The sequence below is a fragment of the Cyprinodon variegatus genome, unplaced genomic scaffold (assembly GCF_000732505.1).
Source record: "Cyprinodon variegatus isolate N-32 unplaced genomic scaffold, C_variegatus-1.0 Scaffold209, whole genome shotgun sequence".
Taxonomy (NCBI): domain Eukaryota; kingdom Metazoa; phylum Chordata; class Actinopteri; order Cyprinodontiformes; family Cyprinodontidae; genus Cyprinodon; species Cyprinodon variegatus.
This window is the reverse complement of record NW_015150662.1, coordinates 110894-125898: the sequence shown is the minus strand read 5'-3', so window position 1 is coordinate 125898 and position 15005 is coordinate 110894. Positions and strand designations below refer to the sequence as shown.

At 37.7% G+C, this 15005-nt stretch overlaps 1 protein-coding gene across 1 annotated transcript in view; it reads left to right on the top strand.

The window, feature by feature from the left end:
- The window catches only part of cfap74 (cilia and flagella associated protein 74), a 75983-nt gene that overhangs the window by 29892 nt on the left and 31086 nt on the right, over positions 1-15005 (top strand). Inside the window, exons 21-22 of the mRNA XM_015380201.1 lie at positions 9-130; positions 10303-10431. Of these exons, the coding sequence (XP_015235687.1) occupies positions 9-130; positions 10303-10431 (251 nt within the window). The remainder of the gene's footprint in view (positions 1-8; positions 131-10302; positions 10432-15005) is intronic.

Below are 15005 nucleotides of genomic sequence, written 5' to 3'. Positions count from 1 at the left end.
TCAAACAGATACCCATCCAGGTCAGAGGCTTAGCTGTCAGCATCCCTGTATGGGTGGTTCAGCCCAACATTGACCTGAAGATCTGCATGTTTGATCGCCTCTATCAAAGCACTGTCACCATTCAAAGCAGGTGAGTCTTAAAGCCTGAGAAGACTGGGAACCTATGCACTTTGTGGTTGTATTTATATGCAATGACATCAGTACTGTCTATACAATCTTTTCCAAAGTATTCATACCCTTTGAAAATAAACCCTTTGGATGTATTCCACTGGGTTTCTCTGTGATTGACAAACATTTATCCATCATTGTCAGTAAGAAAGAACAGAATAAATGTACTTAAAAGGTTTTTACAGATGGAAATCGAAAAAAGGTGTTCTATATAGTTTTAATCAGCCACCTTTCCCCTAACAAAATGCTACGTAATTATGTTGCTTAAGAGTGTAGTTAATCAGTAACTGAATTTAACTGTGCATTGATAAAATGCCAGTTCAAATACAGCAATGAAGGCATAATAGCTTTGATAGAAATCATTTGAGAACAGAGTTAAATAGAGTTATTGAAAAGCTGATAGTGTGGTTAAGGTGTTAAAACACTGACACATCTCACCCAGCATCTTCATTCTATCTTTGATAAGGTATGACAACAAAAAACAAGATCAGATATTAATCATAAAGTAGGGTTAGCAGATATGGGTGACAGTGCCGTCGGATGAAGGAGTTTCACCTGCAACCAGAGGGTTGTCAGTTCTAGCTCCGGCTTTCGGTGTTGTTGTGTCTTTGGGCAAGAGACCTCACCCGCATTGACTATTGATGGTGGTCGGAGGGATGGCTCCCGCCAGGATACTGCAGCTTCGCTGTGAATGTGAGTGACTGACTGAATGTAGCACAGAGTGCTTTGGTCAAGTCTTCTGACTACATAAAGGCCATTTACTATGCCATTTACAAGTCATTTACAGACGTCACATAAAGACGTGTGGCAGAAGGAAAGAGAGTCGATTGTAGAAAACCAGTTTTCATCTCCTTTCACTGTAGCCTATCATGTAGGTTGATGCTACAGTCGCAATCGCAGACCCAGGCATGCCGTAACAAAGCGCCACCTTCTCAAACAACAACACAGAGCATCACAAGATGTGAAACTTGTCAAAAGGAGAGGAAGAGGAGATTGTCCCAAAGAAGGGTTTTAGTAACTCACCAGTTTGGTAATATTTCAGTTATAGCAAGTTAGACAAAAAAACAAAAAACAAACTATGATTTGTAAAAGTTACAAGGAACTGGTAAAAACAAAGTCTAGTAAAACTATCAACTTGTTTTATCATCTAAGCTGCTCACACCCGCCAGAGCACAAGTTGTTTCCAAATCGTCTGAGGAATCTTCGAGAACTTCTGCCAAAACAAAGCAAGCTAAACTGGGCTTTCTTCTTTGTGATAAATATGACAAAGTGTCCAAAGGGCAAAAGGAAATCCCTCTTGCAGTAACATGCTTCATAGCGATGGATATGCAGCGGTTGTCTGCAGTTGAAAAACCTGGCTTCAAACAGCTGTTCGCTACTCTCAGCGCTCCATAATTTATAAAATGAGTGCAGGGGATCGGTACAAAATGAACTACAATCTGTGTCTTACTACGCCATAACATTGGATCTCTGGTTAAGTCACACATCCGAGCCCTACCTCAGCCTCTCATTGTACTATATAAACAGAGAATGGAGATAATTTAGATAATTTTAACTTTTAGATAATTATTGATATCGATCAATAGGCCTTTTTTTTTATCAATATACTTTTTTTCTACATTGTCCAGGCCTATCATAAAGACCACTTGTATAAAAGAGTGGCAAGAGCAAAGGTAACAGTTTAAATGGTGTGCAAGAGATCAGTATACCAGAGATGATGTAGATTCCAGTCTAAAAGAAAACTAGGACACATACAGGATTTAAACATTTTACATTTGTTGAGCTGTGCTTGCCACACTGTATGAAGGGAGATGCCAGCCTGCATGACAGGAGGATTGCATCAGATTCGACAGAAATGTCAGACTAACAATAGGAAGACAGCAGGTTACAGGTGTTAAGCTTGATATAAGAGTCAGATTCTTAAAAGAGGAAGAGGATGATAATGAAAAGCAGACAGTTATGGAAGAGCTTCCCACTGGTCCATTGAGAAGATCCAATGATCTGGTTTCACCTGCAGTCCCTGAGTTCGATCCATCCTAAACATTTCTTCTGGACAATTTGTATAAGTCCTATTTACTTGTCAGCTAAAGTGGTGGTCAGTGAAGTGGACACTCTGAATGACCACAGATTTTCTTCCACAGAAAAAGATTTAGGCTAAGATGGACGACTGTTTAACAGTGTGATTTTGCCATAGAGTCTGTAGAGGACAGGGCTGGGTTGGACTTTCGACTCTTAGTGGGACAGCTTTCCTAAACTTACAATCAAAGAAACTATTTAGTGGATTAGATCAAAGCACAAACCTAAACCTAAACTAAAAATACATTGCATTGCTTTGAAACTGATGCGCCCAAAAGATTTCCATCCAAAAGGAATGTGTAAAAGCTTCTCAGCCTACAAACATGCAAAGTTCAAGAGGAAAAGAATACTTCCTAAAATGTATTGAACATTAAATTAGGAAAGCTTTTTAACTAAGTTGTTCTAAAAATGTACAACTTTTAAGTATAGTAGGTTGCTGAAATGTGTACAAAACTCCACCATACCTACCAAAACTGATAGATAACACTGTCTGTACCTCAGTCTCTGAAAAGGTTCTGCTTTTACCTCCAGTTCTTTAAACATTCACTCTGAACAACTGTTTATCCATCAAATGCTTCACTCTTTCCATTTAATTAATCAAGATTATGCAATAAAACAGGCTCACTATTGTCTATTGCAGGCCTGTTGTGAGGACTGTCTAATTCACAGCTGTTGGACAAGCATGTAGGAGAAAGTTTAAGAGGCACTAAGCCATGAGAGACAATGTCAGCACTTTTCAGACATGTTCAACCAAATACACAAAGCTGCAGGCTTAACATGACAGCCTTGCATCCATCTAACAAATTTTCAATAGCAACTTAATCCCGTTCATGTTATCTGGGGGCTGGTGCCTATCGCCTGGAGTAAGTGAGAGACGAAGGCTACACCCCAGACAAACTGTCAGTCCATCACAGAGTGTTTCATACAGTTAACAACTTTAAAAGCCTTCTGGTTCTTAATCTACTGGGTTTAATATGTTGGCCAATCTTCTGCAGCCATAACGGCTTTAGTCGCTCTGGAAGACTTTCCATCAGGTTAGCAGTGTGCCTTTCAGGGTTTTGAACATTTCTCTTGAAGATCACTCACTGAAATTGGTTAAGTGAAACTTACCTGGCTCAACATCCACAAATCAGAGGATACCAGACTGTTGCTCAGTTTTTCTGAAGAGCTTTCAACTCCTATCCATGAGTCTTTGTCAGTTATGTCATTTCACACTAGAACAATCTGTAGTTGGAGCGCTGGTGTTTTTAAGGACCTGGAGGCCCATCCTCCAAAGCATATTCCAAGTGTGATGCAAAATAATGACCCAACCTTTTATTCTACCGGTTTGTAGATCCTGGCAATTTGAAAACGTAATCTGCCCCGTTTGTTCAGTTATGGCTTTTATCTTTGAAGATTGATGGCCTTCTTCACCCTTCTTTCAAACCATCTGTCCGCATTGTCCAAACTCTGAATATTTTGCCATTAAAGGTGTGTCCTTTGTTCTTGATGTGCAGGTGTACAGCTGACTCTTGCCCAGGCTCTTCGGTGTTGCACCATGTATCTGTGTAGTTGTTGTTTGGTTTCTCTGATGTAGGAGTCTGAACGGTCCTCACTGCTCTGGACTGCGTAAACAAAAAACACTCAGCTGTTTTGTCTTTGGGATAAACCAGTTTTTGTGTTGTTGTTTTTTTTAAATTCACTGCCATGTTGTGTTAAGAGAAAATCCTTCTTGAGTTTTCAGAAACACTAGATGCATATGGAATCACTGTTTTTTTTGCATCTTTCTGTTTTCTGCTCTGTGTTTTACCTCCTGCTAGATTTTTTTTTTGTTTGTTTTTTTGGCGGACTTAACAAACAGCTAATTTGGATAGAGACATGCTTTGATTGATTTCCTGACCTGTTTGTGTTCTTTTCGTTTCTCCTCTGTAACTGAGGAAATATTGTCATCCCATTAACCCAGAGGTCAGACAACAGACTTGCTGTTCCAGTGGGTGATGTAAGTCGAAATGTAGATGTTGGTCATTGGTCTGTATGAGTATGACAAGGCCATCTCCAAACTGATCACTCAAAGTTAAGAAAAAGGAACATACACTAAATTCAAACTGCCAACAAATATGATTCAAATGCGATTGTTTTGCCCGTTTGCGACTCATATCCTATTTTTTTACAGGTGGGTTGCTCTGTTCGGTGGGTAATGCCTTTAAAGTGACAAATTTGACATGAGCGCACGTAAACAGTTCCACACACAGGGAGGAGGGAGGTTGCGCTCGTGTGGAAATTAAACCACACACACGCAGAAGAGGAACCAGCACTCATGTGTGATATATTGGGAACCCCTGGCACTGTATTTACACTTGTAACATACTAAACATGCATGTGAGGAATAGTTTATGAGTGTCTGTATAAAGTAAAGCTGCTCATAGAAGTATTTAGTGTGTGATGCATACGGGACTCTTTCATGTTACTGACCATTAAGACTGAAGCGTGGCAGCAATCTATTTAATTAGAGGTATGAAAGACGACACTGAAAGGATTAGAGTTCATAAAAAACATTAGAATTGAGCCTCAAGACCTACTGTGGCTTTGGTAGGAGATAAGAGTTAGTTTCATTGGAACAAAGTTCAACTCCTGAAGAACACTTAATTTTACACCTGACACAACGCAGACGCATGATTTCTCCCTTGAAAACGTGAAGAGTCTTCACTGCTTTAGAGTCCAGCGGCGGCAGGATTTACAGCACCACTTCAGCTTGCATGTGGTGATGTAAGGCTTGGATGCAGCTGCCCGACCAAGGCCGTAATGGCTGAATTAACTGTAGAAATGGACATTGCAATGCTGTAAATTCTAAAAACAGCCATATATAAGTAAAATAATAAAATAAAAATCCACTGTTTTTATGACAGCATTGATTATCTGCTTAAAGTGAAGCTAAAACTCCTTGTATTGTACACATTCATCTCTTTCATTATATTACTTATGGGAAGCAAGTGGAATTTTTTTTTCAAATCGAATTAAAGGCACATTTCAACACAACATAGTAATCCAAGATTTCTGAGTGCCAAGGACCATGATAATTCATTGTACCAATGCAAGGATTAAATACAAAAAAAGAGAAGCTGCTTATAAATGTTCATAAATAAGTGATAATGTAAACTGGAAGCTTCAGTCTTCTGAATTATTATTTTTTTTCAAACAGCACAGAACTGAAATAAATCCTTCTTGATTATGGATATGATGCATTTTATGTAGAGCAAAGACTGCACCAGGGGCAGCAGTATTTCCAGAAGAGTGGTCCATCACCTCTGCCGTCATCAGGGGGAGGGTGTGGGTGTTTGTGTGTGTGAGGGGTAGGGATTTGTGACAACTGCCATCTGGTGCGCTGGCACACCAGCACATGTGACAACATGATGATGACAGTGTCAGTGTGAAGTGCAGCTTTTCAAGTTAAGAAATGCCAATGCTTGGACCGGCAAACTATGCAATATGTCACTCTGCCTCCAAGACAATAATCTGAATACAAAATTGCTTGGCAGACTTTTGGAAGAACAATGAGAGAGCCGCTACTTTCATCACTTAAAACTGACACTTTTTTTTCCTTAAATAGATAACCATCCCACAAGTAGTCTTTAGCTTGTGACAGATTGGTTGAAAGAGCAGCACAAAGCACTGCTGAATATGTCTACCCAGCCTGTGTGCCAGAGATTTGAATATCTCTCTGACTAATTGAACAAATTTTAAGAGGCTCTAAGTTATGCAGTTTTTTGACTTCAGCTTGTGAGCCAGTGATTGAATATTCTGAGCAGTGCTGGCAGAGTTTTTCTTTTTTTTCTTTAACATTCAGCAGAGACTTTAAAACCCTCATCTGGCACCAGTTCCGGGGTTCAAGATTCTTGCCTAATTTCATGCCTCAAAAACAATTGTCTTTTTTTTCCCTTAACAAACCCTTTTGTCCTTGTTTTCTGTCTATTTACGGTATTTCTGCTGTGCCAGCTGCACCTCTTCTCTGTGCATTCTGAGGTCTGTTTAATTTACTCTTGAAAAAAGGATGTAATTATTGCTGATGTAAAAGTAAGCAAACAACTGATAATGAAAAGATTGTATTTTACATGTGCATCAACAATCAACTCATGAAAAGTTTCTATTTCACATGCACACACAGACATATATATATATGGATTCTATCGAAATGCCTTACATATCTTTTTGAATACGATTACCAATGTGAATACCAATGTTGCACTCATCCTACCTGTACCTCATTGATACTCAACAAAATTCATTATTCTGCATCTTGCTACGTGGAATTAAGAATAAAAACAACGACCATGGCGGACAATAATGCGGAGAGCAGTCTTGACCTAACCCTATCTTGAAAAGATTGCGTTGTTAATCTACAAGCTTCAGTTGGAAAAGAGATGAAAGATTCCAAAATGCGCTCCAGCACTACCATGCATGTTTACTTCCATAAACACAATGCAGGTTCGCTACTTGTGATGCCATTGCGTCCTCTCCTGCGCATGAGGAACACTTAAAGTCGTAGGATCGTCATATTTAAATGTCCAATCATTCTGGCTTAAACATGTATATAAATGTAATCTTTATCAGACAATTTCTATTTAAAGCAGAATCCTGTCTTAAAATCTCTTTTTTCAGTATTTTGTTTTTTCTTATGCAGACCAGTTAGTTATATGTCATCTTTTACACCCAAATTCATTATATATCAGCGTCATCTGTCAATCTAATTTTTTTCCATCATAGCATTCAATACACAAAACTTGATTAATTGATTCATATGTCGCAGCTAATATATACGCAAGGGTTGAACGAGGAAATAATCATTTACTTTCCCATTGAGTTACGTCCCAGTGTTCATGGGGATGGACGTCTGTGTCTTCAGCAGGCGTAGAGCTAACAGAACTGGCTGAGTTGTGAGGCAAGGGCTCAAACATGTACGGCTGTAAGTCTTCTACACCAAATCAGGCTTGCATGTCTTCCATTTACTTACAGTTGATCTTGTAGTTGATATATTCAAACCAACCCACCTGCTGTTGTTGCTGCCTGGTGCAGGTCTACAGTTTTCCCCTGGTGTCCTTCCACAGCTCTTTGGTTTTGACATGGTTGAGTTTAGAGTCTGGCTCATTGAGGCTGTGGACAGGTGTCTTAAAACAAGGACCGTTAATAGAGATAAGGAATGGAGAACAGAAGAACTGAAGAAGCTACAGGTCTATGAGGGTTGGACATCCTGCTTGTCTGTGGGGGACAAAATGCTTGTTTTTCACCATCATTTGGAAATGAATTCTTAAAAAAGAATCCTGCGATCATCATGTTGGTTTGTAGTTTTTTGACCCATATGCAGAATCAGACGGAGAACCAGTGAATTTAACGTTTTATTTACAAAAGCAGCAATAATCTGGAAGCAGAGAATTGCAGGAAGTCAGTTAAACTTTCTGGCTGGTTTGAGGGAAGAAAGCAGACTTATCAGGAAGGAGTTGATTGATGAAAAAAGGATGACCGATTGATTTGCTTACCTGACAACACCCAATGAAATTATTTTTTTTTTCTTATAACTGTTTGGTAAAAAAAAAAGGCTTTGTTTTACCAAAATCTAAAATCCCTAAATTGTTTTGATTTAAAAAGAAAAAATAAATATATTTTTTTCTTTTCTCTTTCCTTTTTATTATATTAATGAGATAAAGTTTAATTTTAGAAAAAAATAGCATTTAAAATTCAAAGATGCAAAGCTCATAATTTGTTTTGTATCTTTCTAACAGTTTAAAATTGTGCATTTAACATTATTTTAAAAACATTAAAAGGAAATATAGGATGGTTAAATTATTACACTCGATTATTAGACTACAACAACTTTTACAGCAATACTGAATTTATCAAGAGGTCAGAATCTCTGAGACTACCTAATTAAAGGTGATTGAAATTCACACCTCCTTTATGAAGTACTCATATTTTGACTTTTTATAGTTATGCTTAGACAAATAGGATTGCATTATGGGTATAAAAGAAACCAGAACAATGTTTTATTAAGGCCAAAATTGTTGACAGTGGATCTTAATGTTAATAGGAAACATTTAGCTCGTTCTGGGTGTAATAAACCCTAAAATGAATTAATCTTTTATTGCAGTTGTATGATTATGTTCATTTATTCAATAATTATTAGTTACCCTTTAAAAAAAAATTAAAAATAAATGTAACTGAAAATGTTTTATTATATTTTATTTTTGAAAGTTGATCAAAGTTCCTACTAACTTGCTTACCAACGTGTAAAAAAAAAAGTCATCATCACGGGCTGTGTTGTTATTTTGCTTGTATTTTAACCCACAATTCACTTTTTAAACCTTCTAAATGAGAATTTTTATTTTTTTTAACTCAGACATTTACACGTGTCCAATTATTTTTGCAGGTTGCAATTTGACATGCTGCTTATTTTTGCCACCACGCACAGTCGAGAAGGGTGGTTGGGGAGGTTAAATAAATCTCTGAAGCCCACTGTTAGAAAACTGAAGTAATTTATCTTTGAGTCACCATAACAACAGCTGGAAGTCTAAAAGCCTTTTCCTTCTTCAAACCACAAACATACAGTATGTAGCTTACTAAATGTGACTTTTCATACTGAACCATGTGTCTATATGCCAGAGGAAATTAAGACTGAAATTCATTTTAAAGTGAATTAAGTCACCTTATGCAACATAGGATCTTTGTTGAGGTTTCTCTTATAAAGATTCTGCAAACAGTCTTAAAAGGCCAAGGCACTTTGGAAAAGAATTCAGTGGCTTCTGACTAACATTTGACAGGATGTCTAGGCTTTTACCACTTTTTTTTCACAGCTGTCCCAATAAATGTAAGCAGCGCTTTATTTCTTAAAATATTTTTCTCTGCAGATTTTTTTTTTCTGCAGATTTGAATAGACTTCTCTCAAATATCAATTTATATACATGGATAATTATTTTACCTCTATTAGAATAAAGTAATAAATAAGGCATACATCTTTAAGAAGGCAGAGGTTGTATATTGATATCGACATTAGCAAAAGATAAAACAGAAAGGTGTCAAACGGAGGAATTAATAAAATAGTATACCCAACAGACATCAATAGGCATTGCTTTAGTAATAAACCAATGACTCTCTGCCAGTAAAACTACAAGCTCAGCCAAATGACCCCGTTAATTAAAATGGCTCATTGGCCAAACTGATTATGTTGCCATAAATATTCCACCAAGCTATTTGAAGGTTGTCATTTAATTGGAGAGAAGTCTGAAACCTAATGTGTCCCGAGTGTCCCTGCAAGTTCTTGCCTCGGGGAAGCGAGCATCTGGCTGACCTGACAGTTTAAGTGGGTCATTTCAGCTGAATGGGGCGGGGGGGGATATCTGTGTCGCTAAAGATGAGGTTACACAAATGCGTTATTGTACATGTTCCATCTCTGTAGTTGGATGTTTTTAAAAACCAGACAAATGTGGAGTCATTTGTCTGAGTTGCACTTGTTGCTTCTAGTGGTGCAACCATCTTTGAAACGCCACTTAATTGATGTGAACTTTGTGATGTAATTCTTTCTGAAGTGAAATCCACTGGAGCTACTAAAATGAAGGTCAATTGTCTGTATTCTCGATCTATAAACAGTGATACGGTGCCTTTCGAAAGTATTCGTCCCCTTTGAACATTTCAACCATTTGCCACATTTCAGGCTTCAAACATAAAGATATAAAAAAAAAAAATTGTGAAGAATCAACAACAAATGGGACACAGTCAGGAAGAGAAACTATATGTTTTGGACATTTTACTACTTGTTTTTTTAACAAATAAAAGGATTGGGATGTTCAAAATTCACCTGCCCCTTTACTTTCAGTGCAGCAAACCTTCTCCAGAAGTTCAGTGAGGATCTCTGAATGATCCACTTTTGGCCTAAAAGACTGATGATGATGAACAGAATCCACCTCTGTGTAATCAGGCCTCCATATAAAGCACCTGCCCTGTTATACAGTATTCTCATGAAAAAGTTAGTTACATGAAAGCACTTGTGTTATTTTTATATTCTAATAAAGCTGCGCCCTTTTTGCATTACAGAGCAAACAGAGCTTTGAAAGTAAAGTTTGAGGTGTGCCCAGAGATGAAGAAACACATGGAGATTCTGCCAAAAAAGAGCTTCATCCAGGCTCAGTCAACTCTTAATGCCCAGCTGAAATTCAAACCCAGGTAAGGAAGGACACATAGAGAATGTAATGGTAATGGAGTCACTGGAGCGACTATAATCTTATTGTAAAGTCAGCTTGTTAAGATTTGGTTGACCTTCTATTAAAGTGCAAACTGTTTCATTTTAGAGGGGTCTTTTACTGAACCTACACAGATAACAAATGTTTCTGCTCTCAGGCTTTGACTCTTTCTTTGATGTTGTCACTGGCTTTTTTTAGACTACATGAATTTTAAAAAAATGACCTAACAGGATCCTATTGGTATCCAGTTTTTGGAGCCCTTTATCCATTATATTAAGATGCCAAAAGATGGGACACCTGTTGGGTTTAAAGGCTGTGAAATTCATAATCTTAATAGCTTGCCTTCATATTGTTCCCACTGTGTTTTTAAGATTTCATTTGGTTTTATGGAGCATTAGGCCACAGCTGTGTCCGCGCAGAAAATTTTGTTCATAATAGGAGAATTCAGCTGTTATAGTTATCTCACTACATTACTGTTGTTCCTTACATGATACCACTCTAATGTACAACGCCAAATCCATATGTCTTTAGGTCACTTTAGATGTACATAAGCGACCTTAATCTCTGCCCTATTTTTTTTATTTATTTTCCCAATCCACTGTATATATGTGGACGCACTGTATATACGCCATGCACCTTTCCCTCCGTTTGGCACCTTCTTTTGGCTATTGAGCCGATATGACAAGTGAATTTCTCTACTGTGAGATCGATAAAGTCTATCTTATTTTAACTTGTATAAACATATCTGATATAATCATATATTTTCATAATTTCTGTAGATGCGATATAATTCCAATATAAACAATATAAAAGCACTTATAAAAACTGCCCAGAAACACAACAACAGAATCCTGTACAAAACTTTGAACGTTATTATGCAAATTGCTGGTGAAGATTCTCAGTGATCAAGATCACACATTTAGCTACAACCTGAACCTTTTTTTTTTCCTGCCAAACTTCCATATGTTCAAACAGACAAACACACCTAATTCAAATCAATTTACAAATGATGTATTAATTAAATTTCAGAACAGCACATCCAACAAGACAAAAACTCGACAATCACACATTGCCCTAATCACCATATAGGGCACTATGTAGTGGTAACGCCATTTTGGATAAGTGACCAAACGTCTAGTGGATGAAAGAGTAGTGGATTCGAAATTTCTGACAATGCACCTTGAAAAGTGGTGTTCATCCATGGTCAGTAGATGAGCAGATATATCCTGCAATCATGGGATTTGTTTTCACAAAGGCCTGCTGTCGCCATAGGCTTTCGCTACCTGACAGCGGCGACAAAAAACAAACATGGCGCAGGCAGCGCGCGGTGGCGGCGGAGTCACATGACCAACAGGAAGTGAAAAGTAGTGATCATCTGTTGGAACGGTCAGTTAACGGAGTTCACTATAAAGGCCCCTATATAGTCCCTGCTAAATATAGTGATTTAGGGGATTTAGGCATTAGCTCAGAAGTTCGGACGCAGCCGCAGTGTCCAAGCCTTGCTGCCGTGAAAGGTGCTTCCCTTACAGTTAAGCAAAAAAGAGAAAAGGATCACAATCAGTAGCCTTGAAGGACTGTGTTAACAAATCAATATAATGATTAGAACATTTTATTTCATTAATCATTAATTTCTTCAAAATCGTACTTTTTATAAATTCTTATTGACACTGTAGGAAGCACGTTACAGTCTTTATCTATTTCAAAAATCATCAATATAAGGTTTCTCTCACTTTCTGTCAATTATACCCCCCCTGGTCTAGACTGCAAATACTTATTATACATATACTTACAAAACATTGCAGTGACAACAGCTTTTATTGTTAATTGTAGCTTGTGTTCTATTAAGCCCATATGATAAGCCAATAAGAAACCACCTTGCACGCTAGTGGCACACCGGCATACAAGCCTACGTGAGGGAACTTTCGAGGTGTCTAGATGTGGGTCGACTCAACTTATTTAAGTCGACTTTTTGGGGAATGACCTACTGCATTGGAGCTTATCTGTTGAGCAGCATAGCCTACAGCTGCAGAGCCTGTTGTGTACGTCAACGCTCACCAGCAAACATACTGTGGCTTGTTCTGGAATCATCTGAGCCTGGAACATCAGTCCGTGACTAATGACATAACCACAGACTGCAGCGTATATCGACATACTGGACATGTGTTAAAATCACCATTAATGAATACAATTATATTGTGAAATGTATAGATGTTTAATTATTGTCCAGCCCTGTATTGAATTTATAGCACTATGAAATAATGATTTTTTTTTTACTTCAAATTCACCAGCAAAGGTTTAATCTGCAAAAATAGTCATGCAAAATCTCAACTGCAGAAATTAGCCTGAGAATATTCACCTGGCAATTTGCTGACCTTTTTCTATTGCTTTAGCTTGAGCCACCGGAAGGCCAAAACATTTGGAGTCCAGCTTTTGCAGGTATAATTTGTTAATAAATTTCAAAAAGAAAACAAACTTCTATATTCAATTGTCAGGAAACAATTAATTATTATATTTCAATGTCAATAAAAAGTCTGATTTTAATAGGTCTTGTTATTTCTTCCCTACTCTACGACTCAGAAGGGTAGCAGACTAGATTCCCCTTCCTCTCTAAAAATATTAATTAGACTGTATAGAGCCACTTTCACTCTCAAAAGGTTTATTTTCTGTTTGAAATAAAAAAAAATCAATTAGCTCATGTTATATGATGCTGCTTTCTTTTTTTGAGTTAATGCCATTTCTTTTTTCTTTTTGTTTATTAAACCTTGAGAATCTTTTACCATCCCATGCCTCCAGATGGATTTCTCAGAAGATTACCTGCTCATTCTGATTTTTCACAAGAAAGCAGTCCAGCTTTTACAAAGTGCATAGATTTAAACCGAGCCAGCAGACAAGAGGAGCGAATAACCTGATCAAAGCAGAGCCATGAAGGCTTCTGATAATGATGTCTAATGACTCTGAAGGACCTGCTAATTTTCTCAACAACAATCCAGGTTCTATACATAGATGGAGAGGCAGGAGTTAAATTGTGGTTTGAAAGCCAGGAGAGAGGACAGGGGACCCCCAGGGCGAATATGAGAGGCGTGCAGTATGTAAAAAACCTCTGCGTGGGCGCCCCTCTGCCCACCCTCCTTCTTTCCTCCTTTCACAGTTCACCAGTTTTGTGTATTGATAGCTGGGCTGATGTGTTTGTTTTTAAACGAAGAGAACGTTTTCACTCCGCTTTTCACAGAATGTTAGAGGCACGTGCTAGTCGTGGAATAGCTCTGTGACTTTAGAGGAAAGTGGGAAAATGTCAGTAATCTGTCATAATGAATCAGCAGAGGTTTAAACACGAGGATTAGAGGACAGCTTTACTCTTAGTGCTGCTGCTGGTTGCTGCGATTGTGCGTCGTTCACAAGCACTAACATAGTTACAGCTTCCACCACCTCCCTATTCCCTCTATTTCACACTCTTTTCACTCTTGCTTCCTTCACTTGCTGTGTTGTCTTCTCCCACTTCCTCACAGATCACTTATTTTTCTTGGCCTCTCACCCTTGTGCTTCACTGTGCTTCTTTCTCTTTTGGTTTCTTTGTCCGTCCGTTTGCACCTTCAATCCTCTTGTTTGTATTTTTCCCTGTTATTATGAAACTACTCCTAGCCATCTCTAAGGGTCAACCATCCTCTAGACTAGTGTTTCCCAACCTTTTTCGACTTGTGTGCCCCTTGGGGCATTTTTTTTTTTTTACCATGAATCCTAAATAACTAAATCTAAAATCTGAAAGTCTTCGAATTTGAGCTTTTAATTCTTAGGCATTTTATCCTTCGCATCTCAAATAAAAAAAGATATAAATATGTTGCCTTGTAGTTAGTAAGGAATCGAAATAAATACAATATAAAATCATATTATACACCTGTATTTATAAAACTGGAACTCCTCAGACTAACTCCGCTATAATCACATTTAAACTTGATGAATTGGGAACAAAATATAGAACAAAAAATTATATTTAGACTTATTTAATTAGTTTTACTTTGTCTTCATCAAATCACCTGAGCTGCTTTGGTGAGCTCTGATACCTCAGTGTGAAAAGCAGCTTATCCTAGGCTCTACATCCAGTCTGTTGCTCTGCTTGGTTTTGATGAGTGTCAAAGCTGATGGTGCACTCATAGAAAAAACTACTTTTTGGGTTATTAAAGCTTTTTTAGTTTTTCAATTGAGTCCTCACAAAGGAAAACATATCCTAGCATTACTTTGTTGTACGACCTAAGAAAATATGTTCATGTACTCCTTGCAATGCACTGGCAGGCCACTAGGAGTGCAATTACCGACTTTAGTCAATATGCAGAGGTGTCAAGAAACAAAGTACAAATACTTCATTACTGTTCTTAAGTACACTTTTTAGGTATCTATACATTTCTGATTTTTCTTCCTACTTCTGACTTCTACTCATTACATTTTCACACAAGTATCTGTACTTTCTACTCCTTACATTTTTACATGTTACTTGTTACTCTTGGCTTCGGTTTAATGTTTATAAATATTTATTTCACATCATGTCTGCCATCCAATGCAGAT